This window comes from Calonectris borealis, chromosome Z (genome assembly GCF_964195595.1).
Source record: "Calonectris borealis chromosome Z, bCalBor7.hap1.2, whole genome shotgun sequence".
Lineage (NCBI taxonomy): Eukaryota > Metazoa > Chordata > Aves > Procellariiformes > Procellariidae > Calonectris > Calonectris borealis.
In genome coordinates this window covers 42954504-42972988 of record NC_134352.1, presented here as the reverse complement: position 1 = coordinate 42972988, position 18485 = coordinate 42954504, and the positions used below count along the sequence as shown (strand labels likewise).

Genomic DNA, 18485 nt, shown 5'->3' with positions numbered 1-18485 from the left:
CTTTATTAGCCGGAGTAGCCCTTTTAACCAGCTGACAATTGCGGGAATGGGAAGAGCAGCCATTTCAAAAGGCTAATATTAAATAGAGCACGCTAGGGAGCAGCAAGGAGGGAGACTACCAATGATGAATTATAAACCGGGGTGGGGGGTGGGGGGTAGGGGGTAGGGTGTGTTCTGTTTGACAGTGAGAGTTAATATTTCTGATTAATTTCCCTGGAAAGAATATATTTCTCTATTTCAAACTCTAAACTCATTTGAAAGCTAAACCCTTCTATAACTAGGATGCTGGCTAAAAATTGTGGACCAAACCCATGCAGTTTCTTCAGGACGGGTTTGCATAAAATATTTGAGCATGTATCTGCCATAATCAGGATTAGCAACATTCTTTAAAAGTACTGAAAACTGAGGTTACCTAACAGTATGAAACCTGCGATAAAAATCACAAGTAGTAGTAATACTGTTTTTTTTATTTTTTCAGAAGATTACGGGAAACCAGCATCTTTTACAGCAAGTCCAAATAAATGCCCCCTGAAAATAGCTGTGCTGGCAGGTAAGTTTACAAAACTGGATCTCCCAGAAGAGATTCTGCAATAATTAATGGAAGATTGAAAAGTTAGTTGTTTTATCAAAATAGACTAGTTCATTTCCATCTGCACAAGTTTTGTTTGGAAGGTATGTCAGGACTCTCTGATATTCCTATACTTCAGTTCTCAGCTATTTTTTCATGTCTTTGGCATTAAGAGTGTCATAGGATAGGAATATATATCTAGCAATCTTTTGCAAAACGATCTGCAAAGAGCTTTTCAGTTTGGGAGTCTATGAAAGGTCTGAAGCTTAAAAACATAACAGACTTTCCTCTTTAGGAGGATCTTCTAGAGGTCTTCAAGATCCATTAATGCTGCTTTCACAGGGACTAGTCAGATTGTGACCTGATTTTACCCACATTTGATTTGCAGCACAGCTCTGTTGTTTCTGGTAGGAATACTGCTTTGAGTTCCTGGTTGGTGCTCCAGGTCCAATTTTCACAATAGTTAACATCGAAGATTGCGAAGAATCAATACAGGAAACTTTCCTGGGAGTTTGGACATTTCAATTCATATGAGTTACCTCTAAAGAGGGACCAACCTCCTGGATCAAGATGTGGCCTGGACACCTCTGTGGGCAGAAGGAGGGGGACTGGGGCACACAGTGGCTAGTCCCTAATTTGGGTGCTTCAGTGACCAGGCTGGCGAGGTGCAACACATGTTAGCAGCTCAGTGCACATGCAGCCATAGTTACTGGAGGAAATGTGCAGAGATTTCTGAGAACAGTGTCATTTATCTTCGTGCAGTGAAAACACTTCTTCGGTATCAAAAAGAGCAGAAATACTATTAGGAATGGATGGCAATTCTAAATATTATTTCTAGTTCACAAGTTTCTGTAAGTGGCAGTCAAATCCTCTGAATCTGATTTTCTTCTTGCCTACAGCAGTTTAATTCTATGGATTCAACAGTTTCAGGGTAGAAATGAAATCAAGAGAATCAGGCTCTTGATCAGAAATGTTCTCCTTTTCTTCTGATCTGTAATGGGAGAAGAGATCTGCAGCAAGAGGTGTCTTGTATTTATCCCAGTTTAATTGATGAGTAATTCCAAGTAAGTCAGAGGAATTGGGCTGGTAAGAGATGGAAAATAAAGGTTGGGAGTGGGGGTTCACACTTGTTGTGAAAAAGGAAAATTTTTATTACCTTTCTACCAAGGAACACAGCTCTTACTTATGATCTATCCCCCCCAAAAATTAAGGCTTAATCCAAGTGCAATGAAAAGCAGGTCGATCGAACATTTGGCAACATCCTTTCCAGGAATTCAGGCTGTAGTTTCCTCCAGGGAAGATCTCCTGTGAATGATTTACACTGGGAAGGAAATAAAAGCAGAAATCAGATATACTCCTTTTCTCTTATGGGAATTTCTCTCTCTCTCTCTCTCTCTCTCTCCCCCCCCCCCATATATGTAGTATAGTATATATACACACACATACGCACATACACATGCACACATACACACACTCACACACTTTCTCCAAAGCAACTTTAAATGTGTTAAAATTTTAATGATAAATGAAACAGAGAGAAGCCTTTCCAAACACCAGCTGGGTGCCATGACCAGATGTTCTCCCTTTTTATCAGGGTGATGCCTGGTTTTCTGTATAAAGTCCTTGTGCCTTGGGTATATATTCCTAGATAACTGAAATGATTGAGGGTTTCACTTCACTATTCAAGGTTTTTGCCATTTTTGAAGCATTTGCTCAACATTGATTCTGATGAAAACAGAGCAAGTTCTTGTCTTTGTAGCAACCTGGTAGAGTTAAAATTAGCGTGATGAGGAAAAGTTGGAGTGGTGAAGAAATGTGAATAAAGGAATGTACCCAGTATCACCGATGATTTTTACTGTGCAAAAAAGTTTTTGACACTGGTTCAATGTTATGATAAACTCATTTGGAACATCAGGTTGCCAGGACAGAAATTTCCTCCAGTGATATGCAAACGCTGATGTTCAGGCACAAGCTGGTGATCTTGATACCAACATGAATAATTTTTCAAAATTACGTTTTTGTGAATAGTTGAAACCTAAAAATGTTACCATAAAAATAAAGCCACCTTACATATTGTATATGCCCATATTTAAAGCTACATTTTATGCCAAGGCATGGAAGGAAGAAACATATGTGTCAAAAGAATAATACAGAAAAAAAAAATCACCTGAAGTTAGGATTGGAATTTTGAATCCTAACATGAGGAGTTACACATCATAAGAAATTTCAAGTTGCCACAAGTCTTGATACTAAGAAGATATAACAAGATACCTCTCTACTACACACACACAAAATCTGTTTTAATTAAGTGAAGGGGTGTGAAGGCAGATTCAGTGAAATCAAAACAATTCTGAAAAATTTCCCCATTTGAGGATTTTCTCGAGAGAATTCTTGCAGGTTAGATTACAGAAACATCACTGTTACATTTACATTGTATGTTTTTGTTGTAGACAAATGCCCAATCTTAGAACATTGTCTTTGCTAAAAAAAATGTGAAAAGAAGGATTAAGTTCTTCTACTTTCAATACCATGGAAAAAAGATGAAATAGAGTGTTTATTTCTAAAGCAATTGGTTGTGAAAATGAAAAAAAAAAGTGGCATATTGGACAAATTTAAAAGGTTCTTGCCATAATCTAAATACATAGATCTTTGGTTCTTTGTGAGATAGTGTTAAGTATGTCTGAATATATTCCTTATTTAATATCATTATTTCTTTCTTCTCTATCTTGGATAGAGAATTATCAAATACAATTTACCTCAGAATATTTTTCTACTTCAAACGTGTGTAAAGTTTTCTATGTAAACAGCCATGATTACTAGTATCTTCAGCCAGATTCATAGACAGCAGAAGGAAAAGCTCCTGGCTTTTTTCAGCTAGAGTTATCCTCAGATACTATGTTAACATGATGTTAGTTCAAATATTTTATTTATTTTTTGTTAATATTTGAGATGAGCCTGAGCTAGACCACGAATCTTTACATGATAATCTATTTTTAGCCTTTCAGGAAGCCCAGGTTTGGACAAAGGTGTTTTGAGTTCCCTGCTGGTTCTGTTTGTGTTTGGCATGTAACAGAGAAATGCTCAAGAAAAGGAAAACAATTCAGCGGCATTAAAATATTCATTTCTTTAAAAGATGCAGGTTCATGGAAAGCAGGTGCCTAAGAAAAAAAGCCAAATACAAAAAATAAAATTAGGCTTTCAGAGAATATGTGAGCTCCCTAAATTATGCTGACAGAAGGATAAAGAGTTCCTCAATACCTGGTGAAGAGTTGCTGGCAGCATTCAACTAGCTCTGTGCTGTTGACAGGGAAATCTGTGGAGTTGAAGGCATTTCCTAACAAGATGTGGCAAGGAACTTCCAGATCAGGGACAGTCAGCATTCCTGTGAAGTAAGTAACAATTTTCTTAATGAGTAAAGAAAAGGAAGACAAGATTTGGGGATGTCAGTCACTGGGGCATGGTCAGATGAAACATTCTGGCTGATACGAAATCAACCCTCCGAGATGGTTTTGTAAAGGTGCAAGATTAAAACCCTTGAACTGTGTGATTTTTAAAAAATCCAAATCATTTTACTGAACTGGATTAAGGAGTGACCACAAACATTTTTTTATATATATAGAAATTAAACTACGGTAGCCTGTTACACATCATAGAACAGTTTGTTTTTCTGCCCCTTTTAAGGCTACTAGAATGGTATGCTAATAGCTTTCTCACTGCTGGGTCAGTGTGCTTTCATTATCTAAAATGGAGCTATGGTGCGTTAGGAGTGCATGTAAATACAGGACCTTTTCTTTTGTTTTAAATTGAGATAGTTATGGTTTATTTATCTTTGCCTTGCTAGATGTTCTCCAAAATTTCCCATAAAATTTCCATTACTGTATTCATTGCAGTAATGAAGACACAAAAATATCACAGTGGCAGCTCCTTCTTGTACATAGTGTTGTGGAACCCGGACACATTTTTAATATGTTCTTATCTTAATTGGGGTAGTAGAAATTGCTTGGCTCTTTTACCTTCTTCTGGGCATAAGGAAAGCATTTGTCATGGCAGGAGCGGGTGGAATGTAATTTTCTTTCCAAAACAGATTTTATTGTTTTGGAACGATTTCCCAGTGGCTGTTCACAATTTTATTCTTAAGGCCAGGATTGTGAAATGACACATTTTAGTAAGACTTCCTGATTCCTCAGTTATACAGACTAGTGTCATGTATTAAAATATTATGGAGGGCTGAGAGACTAATGACATTTCAAGTGTACTAATGCTATAACCTTCAGAAAATAGTGTGGGCTTATCCTTAAAATGTGTATGTTTCTGTTGCTGCAGTGAACCCAAAGGGATAGGGAAGGTGTGGTTAGAAACAGACACGCTGTTTTCAGCTACATGAAGCACCAAGATCTTTCTTCATTGGAGGAATACGAGTGCTTTAACCTTCATCGTGCAATTCTGCACATCACAATCTCAGAAAAGAAAGCTGGGAAATACTGGGGGTAAATTTTACTTGCTGAATCATATCTGGTCAATTAATTAATCTTTTGAATCATTAATATTATGTTCTTTTTAATTTCTTCCCTAAAATGGCTATTGCATTGTGACTTTTTACTCTCTCTTGAAGGTGAGACTTTGAAAATGAGGATCTGCTGTTGGGTCCCACCTTAGGACAGTTTCATTAACTTAAATGTTCTATGGGAATACTATCAGCCCAAAATATCAATTTAACATTAAGGCAAAAAGTTGTTCAGCTTCCCTCTCGCTCCTTCTCTGTTACACCCTCCTTTCATTCCACTTCTCTGTTTCTGCTCCATAATTACTTCTGTATTTCTGTAGCCAGCGGTGTGGAGGAGGGACTGTAACTCATCTATAACTTGTTCATGAGTCATGTATTACACACAGACTAACAAAAAAAGAAATAAGACATAATGGAAGAAATAAAATAAATCTTTTCATATCCCAGTTTTCAGGAACATTTCATCGCATATTGACTTTTAATTCGGCCAAACCCGAAAACACTAGCGTGTGAGTGACAGGAGCTGCCCAGACGCGTCTCTTGCACCGACGCACTGCCATCCTGTGGTCACTGGCTGTAAGACACCAAACTTGGGTACGGTACCTGCAACACACGCTGTCATGAAACAGGTGACAGTTCCCGCAATCATTGCTCTGAAAGCACCACCAGCTATCTCTTTTTTTCTTGAGGGAGCAATGCTTGCTAGGAAGAAAATTAAAGTGTGTGTCAAACATACATACATACAGATATAAGGAAGATGAACTTGCCAGCTCTCCCACCACAAGAGGAAATTCCCACCCTGCAGTTTGAACCAGGAGAAACAAGGAGGGAAAGTGAGACATTTTTAGTGGGCTTGCAGGCTACCAATGTTGGCTCTTTCTGTTAAGAAGGTGGCTTGTGTATAAAATGTTGACTTCTGTTTGCTTTGGCAGTTTGCACATCTGTGCTGGCCGATGGTGGCTTTCAGATGCAAACCTCAGGCACAGCACCGGGTCTGGCCCCACGGCTGGGTCCTGCTCCTCCATGTTGCCCCACTGCTGACACCTCAGAGCCCACCTGGGCTACAGGGTGAAGGTGTCCGCCAGCAATTCTGGCCACCCAGTGAGGAACCCAGATGGTGTTTCAATTTTTTTTTTTCCCTTGAGAACTGAAAAGCGTTTTGTTTTTTTTGTCCCCCCTTTCCCTATAAGCCTACTGCATATATGTGACCTTTTTACAGGAAACAGCCAACTGGTCTTTCAAACCAGCAGGCTACAGGTTTGCTCCCCCTGAAGCCTGAGTGCTGTAGTGGCTCAGGCTCACAGTGTGAGGGCTGGACAGGGAGGCCTATTGGCTGGGCTTGGTCCCCTCCCATTGCCCTCAGCCCCTCTCCCAGTACCTCCACGCCAAAGCCTGCGCTCCTCTGGGAGCCCTTCCATGCACAGCTGGATGCTGGGTGTTGGCAGAGCAGGTGCTCAGCCCCTAACGCTGCTAAGCTTCACCCACAGCCTATTCCTTTGGGTGTTTTCTTTGGTATTTGCTTGCCAAATAAATTGTCCATGAGAGGTGTTCTTACTCAGGCCTCCTATTACCAGTCCCAGAGAGCCAAAGTTGGCAAACCCACAAAGAGCATAGGTGGCAATAACTTCAGAGCGAACCTGGAAAACAAACACACACCCTGTTGAGTGGTTTGAGACAGCCCGTCCTGATTTAGAAGTCTGAAAACATGGCATTGTATAGCTCAGGGCTCCGAGTACTGAAATTGCTGTTTTGCTTGGTGGCTGGCCCAGTGTGCAGCTTTCAGCAACGTAAGCTCATTCTCTTGCTGAAAGGTGCAGGCTTTCATACCCACTACCCATATGAGGACTCATAAACCATGTGATGGTTTTATTTTTCATGTGTATTGCTGTGCCTTGTTGAATTGAGTACAAGTAATTAAAGACAAAAAATAATTCTTATCTTACTAGTGGCAATTTAGCTGCTGTTTTTTGAAGGTATGAGTCAGAGAGCTTTAACTCAGCTTGTTGTTCATAGCTGGACTGCCTCTATAACACTTGGTTGAAATCTCAAGTTTTGTATGTATCCCTTACTACTTTGTCCCTGAACAAGCAGAGGGCTCCATGTGCAAAGCTGCTCTGTGTGTGCTCCACCCTGTGCACAGAGGAAGAAAAGGGACATGGGTCTCCCAGAGAGTGGGTGCTTTGATGTGATAACAGGCAGAGGGTCATTATGATTTTGGAATCCCCATTAGCGGCTTATTTCTTTCCTGGCTTCAGCCACCATCCTCCCCTTGGGCAACACCAGCTCAGTCTGGACCTCAGAGCAGCGACAAGGCTGGATTGGCCTTTGCCCCCATGGAGGGACCCCTCACAGGACAAAAAATTACTTTGGGTGAAGTCCAAGGCTACAAACCTTGCAAACCTTGAGACAAATGTAGTTCAAACATTTTGGGAAAGGGGGCAACATGTCTCAGCAAATGGATTTTTGCCCCCATGGCAGCTCTGAACTCCTATTTACTGTGTTTTAGGCTTAAGCTGAAGACACTTGAGTGAGTGTTCTAGCAGGTTTCCTGTTTATTAGAAGTTTCTCTGTTTCCATTTCTGTTTTATGAAAACCAATTTGTAGATATTTTCAATCACTCTGCACATATGCAGGAAAATGCTTTTCAACTACCCACTTTACCTGCTTTTCCTAGAAAAGGCTTTGTGTACTGTGATTTCCCTGCTTTCATTTGCACTTTCCTAGCTCTGAAAACAGGAAGCCTTGTTATTACTGACTCAGGTGAGGGAGTTCATAAGACTGCTTGTTTGCTTGCTCTGACTGAATATCTGTGCCTGGATGTATTAGAGAGTTCTGAAGCTGAAGAGGAATTAAAAGTGGAAGTCAAGCGCACTCTCACCTGAACTGTTGTGCCATAATTAAAATCGTTACTGGGCAATTTTTACTGATGTTATGAATCAAAATTATTTTTATATCTCAGAGTTTTTTACCATGGAAGCTTACACAGCTCTATATAGGTATTAGAAGTTAAAATGAAAGTTTTATACGACATCTAAAAAAAAAAAAAAAAGAAAAAAGGTGAAATACAGTTGATGGGATCTGAATTTTAAAGTTGACTTCCAGATTTAAAAAAAAAAAATCACTCATTCAGGAGTTTAGAGCCATATTGCCCTTGTAGAATGTAGTGTGACTATAGAAGGTCCATCTAGCCCAGGATCCTATTTCCAGGATCCAGGAACTCTGGATGCTTAGGCAAGTGTGTGAGTATTTGATCAGAGCACTTGGCTTTCTACCTCCACTTGTGAGATATGTTCTGGTAATAAGGAATGCAAGTGGTCAGGAACATGTTTTTGGTTTTGTATGTAAAGCAAGTATCCACAGCATCACACCAGATCAAATGAAGATTAAAAGCTGTACAAAAGGATGTTTCCTAATTAAGGGTCCTCTATAGTGACAGTTTGTATTGATTTGAAGAAGAAAGGCCAGCGCAGGTGTAAAGCCAGATATCATGGGTTTTGTTGCCTGTACTTAGAATGAGGACAAATTCAGCATAAGCTTGCAAGTGGATGCCAGATGAGGGAGCAATCATGGCTGCAAAAGTCAGCCTCCATCCCTGCATGCACTTTGCCCCTGTGCATACACCCAGCATGCCCTTTGTACTGCCATCCTCTAGGTTTCTTCCTCAGTGAATTGTGGTAGGAATTATGTATCCTGTTGGGTGAATCTGGGTGGATGTGTGAATGACAGGTGGGCCCAGGCTTTGGCTGGAAATCCTCGTGCAAACTAACTTTCATTAGCAATTGAAAAAAACTGGTTGGACTCCGTGCTGCAAGGGAGGTATATGCCATGTAATACATGTTTTGTGTTACTGCCCTCTGCACAGGGGACAATAACTTCCAGGAGAGGTGTGCCAGTAATATCTTAAATGCCATCAGCTAAAGCTTGCTGGATGCCTCTCTTGAAGCTTAATGCTTGGCTAAACCTCTGCAGGCAGGAGGATCCTGCAGTTCTTGCCCAGGATTTTCCTGGGAGAGTATCTCATAGAGAAGTGCTGCCTAAGAATGAGGTAAGAAGAAACTCACTTTGAAGACAGCCTTGGAGTACGCACACTCTCCTGTTCCCCAAAACTATGCCTTTCTTTTGGTATGTTTGAGATAGCTAGTGTGATGACAGTCATGGCAGCCTTACAAAGCAATGCTGCATTTTCATAATTGAACTCTGTCACTGAAAAACACACTTTAGAGTAATATGCCATGATTATCCCTTTGTGGGATTAAAAAATAAAATGAGTTTCAGCAGAAAAGTATTAGATCCAATAGATCTGTAGAATAGAAAATGTTACTTACAGTCATATATTGTTTCACACCATTAATGTACATGCTCCCACCCTTTTGTCGGTTGTGAATCAGTTTTGAGAGGCGCTCATAAGCCACAAATTCATTGAAGAACGTTTTGTAACCTAGTAGTCCACCGACAATAAAACTGTCTTCCCAGTCTACCCCCATCATGAAAGAGAATGGCATAAAGACATAAGCACAAATGTTCTGCAAAATATATAAGACAAAGCAGGTCAAAAGATATGGTTGGTCAAAGAAAAATGGCATGTGATAAGTTCTCTAAACTTAAAATAAGGATGGTTTCATTTCAGCAGAGGAAAATTGCCCTTGAATTCTTACTGCCAACATGTCTGGGAGACTGAGGGTTTTTAATAGTAAGGTATGCTTGAATAATTTTTAAAAGACTAACCCAAAATCGAGATATAACAAAGTAATTAGGTATGTCCCTAATTTTACACCTAAATTTACCTAAAGTAAACCAAAAGTTTCTATGCCTTTTTTCCGCAGCAATAGTTTCAGATTGGGCATAGCGTTTGAAGCAAAGGAGGGTTCAGTTAAAAGAGCTGGTGAGAGAATTGAGAAGTCTGGTTCTTCCGCTGACTAAATAAGGTGTGTTAATGAACATGTTTAATTACAAGGTTATTGGACTCCAACTGATGTAAACAAAAGACTTGTCTCTGCATAAAGCTGTGCATCTGACATAATTAAAGCTGTACCTTTTTTCCTAGCATTAAAGTTTTTATGTAAATTAAAAAAAAATCCCATATCACAGAATAGCTTATTTTTATAGAAGAGAGAAAATAGCTCCAGCTGTGAAAGGGTTTGAATGTTTAGTGAATGTAACTGAGGTGTTTAAGCAATTACTATTCCTGTTTGGTTTCTCTGCCCATAAAAGGCTAGAGGTTAGTGTCTCTCAAAAGTGATGAATGGCTGAATGCAGCTTGTCTGTGGGTCTCAGCTCCTTGTGGGCTATCTATCTGTCTGGGCTATCTATCTATCTATAACTCCATCCAGCAGTTACTAAAATACCAGCCCCTGCATGAGTGTGGCTGAGGTATCTGTACTTGTGCCTTTGCTCTGCTGTGGGTTTCTGTGCAGTGGGGTAATCTGTCAAAGCTGTGCAGGGTAATATCTTAATTTTGCTGAAGCCACATCTGCTATGAGTGTCTATTCACTTCTGCAGCACCTTTATCACGATATTATATCCGTGTTTCACAAGGCACTTTTATTAGGAGCTTGCAAAACAAAAATCCCAAAACCATTCAACCAAGATTGTTGCATTGGGTCAAAAATGATGTACTGACCTCGGTTAAAAAAGAAGTCCTGTTTAAAACCTGTTTGCTCAGTTGAGTGATTTGGGTGCAGTTTTAGAATTTAATTGTGTTGAGAACTAAGTGGTATTGAGTGTGCGTGGGTTCCTGGCGAGTCCGGCCTTGCCTCAGTGTCCTTATCTAAGTGAAGCTAGTGACCATTAAGGACTTGATGGGGCTCTCTGGAGCTAAAGCCACTTTAATGTTTGCACTGAAGGAGATGTTAATGTTAATGTAACCGACAGATTTGCTGCACTGCCAAGTCAGAGGAGGCAGGTATTAGCATACAATGCTCTGCTGGTTAGCAAGAGCACCACGGAGGGAAACTATGCATGGACTAATGGGTACAGAAATATTTACATGGCAACAATTTTCCTTTGGCTGTAAAGATATTTTTCAGGAACATGTACATAAAAATATATATTTTTAGGTCACATAAAAAAAAAAACCCATAACAAAACTTAATTTGAGAAAGACAAATTATGCATGTATATAAGCTGCATGAAGGACCTGAAGACCATACCTCAAAGTTCAGCTGTGGGTAGTTGAACAGATTTCCCACCCAAGAGAGGGCTGAGTCAAAAAAAGCCAGCAGGGCAAGGAAGGAGATCAGATTCACGGCGATGTTCGCCACCAGCAGGATGGAGGTAGAGGCACCTTGACTGGCTGCTTCCAGCAGGTTCTTTGATTCACTTTATCAATGGAAAGAAAACCAGAATGTGAGCATTTTTTCATGTCATTTTTTGGATGTCATGCCAACATATGCAGGATGAATTCTGGCACATTGGGGGTTGGGCAAGCTCTGGATCAGGTCTCAGTACTGTGACTGCCTGTGGCACCACTGGGATGGGGGAGTGGGCACTGCTCTTCTTGTAGGCAGCCCTTGCAGCAATGCCTGGGCTGTTCAGGAACATCTCCTTACAAGCCTTTTTGCTTTGCCTGTCATTCTCAAGTCAAGTGAGTGTCTCTGCAGATGTGCAACAAGTTCGCTGCTGTCATTGTTGAAATGATTGCTCCACCTTTGCTTTTGTATGTTTGCATTTACAGATTCGTTACAAAGCAAAGACAGCAACAGAGCGAATGGGAAGACCTCTTGGTGGCTCACCTCAGGTAGGCATTTCCCTCTTTCTTTGGAGGGTTTATTGTCCGGCCCAGGTCCTTGGCATCTCTGTGCCTGTCCCAATGGGTAGCGATACCTCCATACATCGTAATGGGGGGCACTGCACCTGAATTCACAAACTACTAATTTGGGGTATATTGGTGTGTAATTAATTTATTGCTTGCACATCTACCATGTACTAACCCTAAAGCTTATGTGTGAGGAATTATTTTTCCAAATCTCATTTTTGCATAAGTATTACTATTAACTAGAGCCTAGGTCAGCTTACCCTTTTGCCATTTGTAGGCCACTCCTCAGAATTACTGTAGGCTTTTCAGTTTCAGGCCAGAATAGTTTGGAGGTGGCTAATGATGCTGGTGCTGACATCACAGAAGCAGTCAGCAGGTGGGAAGCAGAAACCTAGAATGCCAGGTAACAGAAAATATACTGTGATAAACACATCATACACAAACATGGAGGAAAGCAATTAAAATTGTTAGAAGCTTGGATGATTTTTCTACAGGAGGTCATTAAAAAGTTCACATTGCTCCTAAGGAAGAGAAGAGAATGAGCAATACAAGAGAAAGCCAACTGGAGACAGGAAAAGTCTAAGTAGTGAAAAGTATGGAGTAATTTTTTCAAGAGGCAAACTGCTTCACTCCTCTCTAGTGGCAAACCAAAAGGCAAAAGAAACAAAAAGAACCCCAAGTCCATCGAGTGCAGCTGGGTGTAGCAATAGCAGAGCAGGTGAGTGTGAGCCAGCCTTCCTTAACACTCCCTCTATGCCTTGCAATGGCAGAAAATTGTTTTTGTCCCTTGACCCTGTATTTAAAAAAAAATTTTACATGGCCTAACATAAATTTTTCTATTCCCCTTTCACCCCTTCTTCCACAAATTTCAACACAAAAGAACTTCTTTGCTAACTTCTGCAGTATTTCCATCTCTCCTTTTCTTCTCTTACTCTCTCAATCTTTTTGGCCAGTCCTCCCTTCTTGCCTCTGCCTCTCCACTGTATTTTATTCAGATACAGAACTAACATATTTATCAACGATCCTCCAATGACTCTGATCATAAATCACATCTTCAGCCCTGTTTTTCTGGCTTTGTGCTGCCAGGCCCTTAGCAGATGAGACGTTTACTACCCGTATTTGTACAGCATCACTAGGACCTCAGTTGCAAGTCAACTCAGCCAAGCTCACATGGCTACCAACAGTTCCTGAAGGACTTTATCTATATCACTGCCACAGAAGTGGGAGGGTTGATCAGCTAGTATACTCCACATGTCAGTTCATCTGGACTGCAGGAAAGTATACAAATCATTCATTTCCTTGCAGCTATGGCAGGAAGTCTCTCTGTAAAATTTAGGTAGACGTTTGTGCTACTTAACAATACCTCCAAGATCAGATCATGGTATCCTTTTTACTGTTGGAAGACAGGGGATTTTTGTGGTTAATTCCTTCAGAAAAAAAAAAAGATGACAATGATTCAGGTATACTTCCAAAGCATTTTACCTGGGCTTCTATACTTAGGTGATTTCAGATAAACAGTATATTTTCCAGTACTCTCTCCCCATCTTACCCCCAAAGAAATATATGCTCCTAAGACACTTCCAGCAATAGTTGAGAATCCGGCTGTCATGACTGCATGGAGTTCAGATCTGGTGATGTATGGTAAGTAGGGCCGAACCAGGAGAGGAGACTCTGTCTGGAAGTGAAAAACAACTACCAAATTAAGAACTTCCTAATAAACCCTCAGAGATTTCTTTTATTAACAGGACAGAAAAATAAGTGGCTGCATCACACTTTCTTAGGTGACTTTGACTAGTTAATCTTAGTGCTAATGAGTGCTCTGAATATTAATAGGTTGGGGTTTCTTTACTCCAAGAAGGAAAATTGAACCAACATCTGTCTTGTTTGAAGACAATTCTTGCCGGTTTACCATCTCCCCCAAAGGCCCAACGAAATTGCCAAGAAATCTTAATCCAGTTCTGAGTGAGTTGGGGACAGCCACAGGTCTGAGGTGCAGGTAAGCCTGTGCATCAGGTGAAACATGCATACCAGCCACTATGGACAGCCTAAAGCTCTCAGCCGCTCTGGCATGTGTGTGAGCACATCCTGGAGGCAGTGACATGCAGAGGTGCTAGTTTAAAACTTGAAGCGGTGCGATACAGTGATGCACCACTGCTAAATAACTGATCAGCTAATGTTGCTTTTGGGCTTGGATGCTACTTGGTGATCCTTCCACATTGCTTTGAAGCCTGGGACAGACGCTGCTGTAGTGTGAGTTTAATGGTTTTCCCATTAAAGTGGACTGTTAGACTCTGTCCCATGCTTTTTTGGCTAAGGCCTTGGACAGCCAGCCCTGGATTTTTGTTTTCTGCATTGTCTGTCTCTCCTGACCTTGCCTGCCTCATGTGCCCTCTTTTCACCCTATTTGCCTTTTCAATTGAAAAAAACTTGAAATTGTTATTTCTTCATAGCCTTGGAGTAGTCTGGTAGTCAGTGTAAGGGAGATCTATCACCTACATTTATGCTTGACTTCCCACTGGAAAAACATATGGTTCCCAAAACCCACCCCATTTTGCATCACTGCCAACATATGAATGTACTGGAATTCTGGAAATCAACCACCAGTTCTGCTGTACAGGAGTCCTAGCTTCATATGAAATGATGATTTTTTTATACACAGGTGCTCGCTGAGCAGCAATATTTCACAATATTCAGTAATCCTGTGCTAGCATGTTTTTCTATGCTCCAACTCACCTGTCCCACAAATATGTTACCTGCCGCTACCAGAGACTCAACAGGAGTTGTCCCCATGAAAATTTGCATTATCCAACCAACCTAAAATGATTAAAAAAGAGGAAAAAAAAAAACCAAACCACATTGGTCTGCTCATTCCATGCACTTCTTGAATTAATCATGTCAATATAAGAGTTCTGAGACACCTTACAATATTTCCTGAGTTAATTATTTCATCTTCAAGATATGGCACATTCATTTAATAGCAGCATGTTAAAATAAGCCAGAGGAGGAATAATTTAACAGAATTGAAAGTGCCTCAGCCTCCTGGGGACTAAATTGTTAAACTAAATTAATCAAAGCAGATATTTTGATGTGTCCTTATTACTTATGTACCTGTCCAAAGGGACCTGGATCATATGAAGTGAAAAAAATGTGAAATTTAGATTAAGGCTAAAAATGCCTTGTAGAAATTTTAGCACACTATTTCAGCTACATGAGGTTTGTGGTGCTTATATAACAATCCTGTGAATGAGAAGGACAAAGGACTTTTTAAGGGTATCTTCAAATGAGCTTTAACTACCACCATGCAGGAAGATCTTTTCCCTCATATGAGAAGTTCATTGGGTGGATAGGGCAGGAAGTGGACTTTCTGTGGATTTGCTTTTATCTTAGTGGACACTGGCACTGGACCTAGGACCTGACAGAAATGAGCATGAGGTGAGGAACCAGCCTCTGATCTTATTCTGGGGATCTGTGATAGAAAGGTATATGCAATTGTTACTGCAATGTTTACTAGAAAGCAGAAATCCACTGTCTGTGGTGTAACCTCCATCCTGCACTTTGGGAGCTGGGAGAGGGGCAGGCAGAAAGGAAGATTTAAGGAAGTATGGCATCTGAGAAACGCTAAAGCTAGCCAGGCAAATCTAACAATTACTGTGACATTAGCAATAAAACCACATTGGGGGGACGAAAGTGTGCTATGTGATGCCAATTAGGATTTTGCAAGTGGTAACATTTGGAACTATTTCCAGGTTAAAAATAAACAACTACTTTTCATATGTCTACCCCTGAGCAGCTTGGTCAGGGCCAATGCTGCAGTTTGGCTGCATGTGTTCAAGAAGTGTCCCGTACTAGGCAAATGAGTACCTACTGGCAAAAATCCATACCTTTCCAACGAGCCACTGCATGAATCCAACGTGGTAAAGCATAGACATCACTGTACTGAAGAAAACCACAATTGGCAGGACCTGATTTGGACACACAAAATCACGAACATTTCTAGAGTGGTTTTCCTTTCCTGGATTCTGTAGGCCATTTGATTTTTGAAAAAGAGCCTCATGTTTTTGGAGATACACTTAAAGGTATTGAAAACACGTCATTAAGTTTACATTCATGTTGTAAAATTTTTAACCTTCTAGACTCGTTATTTATGTTTGTGCTGGGATTAACTATTTTTCATGTATCCATATAGTTTTCTAACAGGACGGCAATAGTTTTGAAACCGTCTGGTTTAACATGATATACATTAGTTTATAGCCATGTTTAAGTCAGCTCAGACATTTACTAGGCAATGGCATCTATGAAGACTTGGATACGTACATCTGTAGACTTTGAAAACCATGAACAGAAATATATACAATGGGACTGTGGTGTAGAATTCAGAGCTCAACTTCTCTGTGTCTATATTTAAAAAAACACAGTTTAGACTGCTATATAAGCAGAAGTTGAAGAGATTTTGATTGGGATTGTAGCTGACTGGATTTCACAGATCAAGGACAGCTTCCTTGGAAAGCCCATACTGTGTAGCTGCCTTTTAATAACACACTATAGAAAAATCCTCTTTCATCCTGCTCTATTTATAGCATTGATTATAATGCCAATGTGGAGTATTCAAGAGCTTTGTAACCGTATGGAGCGACAGAATCTGCTTAAAAACAAATTCACAGATGTATACTTATTAAATCCAAGAAGTGAATATGTCTCTTTCAGTGGAGACTGAAGGAAAAATATTTTCCTTAAACATATAATTTAGAAGAATTGCATGAATGCCTAACCCACTGTCTGATGGGTTATTGAATGTGTTGTTTTTTCATCCTGAATAAAACTAGTATCACTTGATTCTCAAGTATGTTAAACACACAGGGTCTCAGCATTTCTATGCTAGTATACAGCAGGAAGAAAAATCCCCCCAAAAGGTCCAAAATCAGGCAGACAGATTACTTACAGTTAAAAGAGTACCACTAACACTAGAAAGATTTTATGTGTGTTCAACTGAGGGCATAATGCATTATATATAAAAGCAAGGAACAGAATGAAAAAGAGCAAAACACTTCGTTAGTTCAGACCTTTTGAGTAAATAGAAGCTGTGCCTTTCTAGAGGAGAGCTAGTGCGATCAGCAATTTTGATAAAGGTTTGGAAACTCAGATGATCAGAACCTTTTACTGAAAGGAGAGAGCGCAATTCACAGATATCATTGTGCTCTTCAAAAAGTTAATACACGGCTGTTTTCTCTGGTCCTTTTAGTGATCCTCCAGGGGTGGTTTGCCATGCAGTGATAGCAGAAAGTTAAGTCCAGTAAAAGTAACAACTTTCTGCCCTGCCATTTCCCCTCCCTGTTCCTAAGCATACCAGAGAGGCATCTGGCTCCCAGCCGACTCCATACCCTGGCACAAGTAGAGGCCGCCGTGATGCCTGTAGGGAAACAGGTCTGGAGAGGCAGTGGGCAGACAGGCAAAGGTCAACTGTCTGTACTGGGTGGTAAAAACCATAAGCTAATGTCCTCCCATCCTTCATTCCAAATGGATGAGAAGAGCTCTCAGATTTGAGAACTATGGTTTGGTTTTAGTTGAAGGAGCAAGAAGACAATGTTCTGCCTACACTGGGTGACTGCTGGCACTCTTCAGCCTGTTTCTTGTGCACATTCCTCTGAAAATACCTTAAACAACTTTAAAAAATGCTTCTCCATTTTTGCAGTTGTAGGCATTTGTGGATGAAGCATTCATCTTTACAAAACAGGGAATTTGTTTTCCAGTTGTGATCATTTGTGCCTTGACTGCATAAAGAAGTTGGGGACTATTTTATGACTAAACCCTTCTGCTTAAAACCCCAGTGACTTAATGTGGTACCTATTATGTTATGTCTTCATCAGAAAAGTGTAGCAACCATTTAATAGGTAAGTAATTGTAATGATTTGTCCAGGCTAGCTTTTATCTAAGGCATAACAAAATCACATGGAAAACACTGGCAAATTATTACTCTAAAATAAGCAGAAGGTAAATAAGCTACTTTCAGGACATCGCGTTGGGTTTTCACTCACGTTGTCTGCAGAGGTAAACGCAATGAAAAACACTTAGCCTGAAATAACTAGTTCAACTGAAAAAACCAGAACTCTTTTACAGAAAGGCTCCCCACGGTGTTAATACACTTAAGTCTGTGGTTTTGAAACTTGGGAGAGAGGAGAGAACAGCCTCAGGAAAACTCCTTCTGTCCCATGTCTATATGGAGTGGCCACCTCCTCTCCACCAGCCCTTTGCCTTTGCGCTGGGCCCACGTGGGGTTGCATGTTGCAGGTGGGGTAAGAGTGGGAAAACTGATGCAGGAGCGACTTCTCCTGTTCCCCATCCTCTCCGTCCTCCTCTTTGTGGTGCCAAAACCAGGGGAGTAGGTGGCACAGGGTCAACAACGTTAGAGAGTTCCCTTTGAGGGTCTTAGGGCTTGGGCAGCAGGGCATGCGTGTCTGGGCAGCACCTCAATGGCAAAGAGCTGTGCAGAGGCATGGGAGAGGGAGGGGAAAGTTCTGGTGGTGCTCCAGGGTCGGGCACCTGGCGAAGCACCCAGAGGGCGAAGGGAGCCCAGGCTAGGAGCAGGTCTGGGGAAAGTGGAAGGAGCCCAGCCTTGCCGGAGCTGTGGGTACAGGACCTGGGGAAGTGAGGAGAGGAATAGA

At 40.8% G+C, this 18485-nt stretch overlaps 1 protein-coding gene across 1 annotated transcript in view; it reads right to left on the bottom strand.

The window, feature by feature from the left end:
* Positions 1–446: 446 nt before the first annotated feature.
* Positions 447–18485, bottom strand: part of SLC28A3 (solute carrier family 28 member 3) — a 44130-nt gene continuing 26091 nt past the window's right edge. The window contains exons 9-18 of the mRNA XM_075136817.1: positions 15708–15788; positions 14560–14640; positions 13376–13501; positions 12087–12217; positions 11222–11390; positions 9398–9595; positions 6628–6709; positions 5676–5774; positions 3827–3950; positions 447–1889 (exon numbers count right to left, since the gene is read on the bottom strand). Coding sequence (XP_074992918.1) covers positions 1775–1889; positions 3827–3950; positions 5676–5774; positions 6628–6709; positions 9398–9595; positions 11222–11390; positions 12087–12217; positions 13376–13501; positions 14560–14640; positions 15708–15788 — 1206 coding nt within the window. The 3' untranslated portion in view covers positions 447–1774. The remainder of the gene's footprint in view (positions 1890–3826; positions 3951–5675; positions 5775–6627; positions 6710–9397; positions 9596–11221; positions 11391–12086; positions 12218–13375; positions 13502–14559; positions 14641–15707; positions 15789–18485) is intronic.